The 1552-nt window shown below is 31.3% G+C and overlaps 1 protein-coding gene across 1 annotated transcript; it reads right to left on the reverse strand.

Moving 5' to 3' along the window:
• Positions 1-476: 476 nt before the first annotated feature.
• LOC132720814 (carbohydrate sulfotransferase 1-like) lies at positions 477-1285 on the reverse strand. The gene has a single exon (XM_060705036.1). It carries the CDS (start codon positions 1283-1285, stop codon positions 575-577), a length of 711 nt encoding a protein of 236 aa, XP_060561019.1. The 3' UTR covers positions 477-574.
• Positions 1286-1552: the final 267 nt, after the last annotated feature.

The following is a 1552-nucleotide window of genomic DNA, read 5'->3' on the forward strand; positions in this document are numbered from 1 at the left end:
AATATACATGTGCTAAGAACTATTTAAATAGATAGGAAAAACAAAAAAATTACAAGTACTGAAATATAGAATTACACACTGTCCGTAAGAAAAGGAAAGAAAATAAATTTAAATTGATATACGAGAGATCAAACTTGAAATAAATAAAATAATACTGCTCATAAATTGTATTCATCTTACAGAAAATGCGAAACCTTCACTAAAGGTCTTTTCGCCCCTTCCAAATTTAAAATTCTTTTAAAAAACGGGTTATAGTTTTTTTTTTACCCTTTTTTTATCACAGTCTTAAAAATCAAATTTTCAAAAAAGAGCAATAAGGGGTACCCCAAAAATGGGAAAATTTTAAAGTCGGGGAAAACGTTCACACAATTTTCAAATTTAAAAGTTTTTCCCTGAAAGGGCCCTTTTAAAAAAAGGAATTAATTTAAACCGGCAAAATTTTTAATTTGGGACTTTTGAACAGCCAGTGTCTTGTTATTCTTATAACACTTCATTTCCCTCGACTCCAACACGATATATGACAATGAAAGACAACTATCCGAAATATATTTTTCGTTAATCAACTTATTCACGATTAAGAGGAATACTTGATTTTACTTTTCAAAAGTTCAGTGTTGACATCGAGTTTCTTTCTAGACGCAACAGTTAAGTTTCTTAAGTCTTTTTCAGATGATAGCGGAAGGTACCCAAGAATTTTATTGCTTTTCAAACATGAATTATATACAATTTTTTGAACTTTAAATCTTATTTGCTTTCTCCATGTATTTGCAGTGACAGTTGAATTTCTTCTAAGAGTCGTGTATTTTCCCGAATTTCGTTGAGCGCTCGTTTGCCCTTCGATGGATGTTCGTATATAGTCACTAAATGGTATTGCTGAAAATCTAAACATAGCCTGAGCAGTTTCCAGAGGTCTTTCAGCCAAATCCTCGTAGAGAATGATTTTTAGTCTGCCTGGAAATTCAGATGTTATTTCTTTTGAAATTTTCAGATTTTCATAAACTGTTGTACAATGTCTGTCTGCTTGAGATTTTATTTTATCCTCTGACGCCATATGAATTTTGAATCTAGAGTTCATTATACCTCTAGGATCTCTTACTAAATGAATTATTTTCAAATTGGGATATAATAATAACAACTTTGCTGCATCTTTCATCTTTAAACGTATAAATTTTATAATCCTCAACGGCGCCTTCTTACACAGACCTGTTGCTTCAACGAAACATCTTTGCAAATTAGGCGTTTGATTCTCCTTTTGTTCTTTCATGCAATTTGTAAACGCTCCCATGATATTTGTATGCTGTGCATGATGGGGATTTGACAATGATGCAGCTGTATGACAAAATTGTAAGTTAAATAGACATGTGTTACATTTGCATTTTTATTCAAACGAAGATAAAATAAAATTTGAGGACTAGGTAACATCCTTTCAAATTCAAAACTTTCAAAACCATAGCATTTCCATATTGCTTTTAATTAATAGTTTGAAGGGATTCTTTGACAGCTCATTAGTAGCCAAAAATAAAAATCCTTAGAACGAATACAACGCCCAATG

This window comes from Ruditapes philippinarum, unplaced genomic scaffold (genome assembly GCF_026571515.1).
Source record: "Ruditapes philippinarum isolate M1 unplaced genomic scaffold, ASM2657151v2 ctg7497_1_1_1_1, whole genome shotgun sequence".
Lineage (NCBI taxonomy): Eukaryota > Metazoa > Mollusca > Bivalvia > Venerida > Veneridae > Ruditapes > Ruditapes philippinarum.

Bases quoted from the DNA above. Each gene is read 5' to 3' on its own strand.
- LOC132720814 (XM_060705036.1), bottom strand. From the start codon at position 1,285: ATGGGAGCGTTTACAAATTGCATGAAAGAACAAAAGGAGAATCAAACG.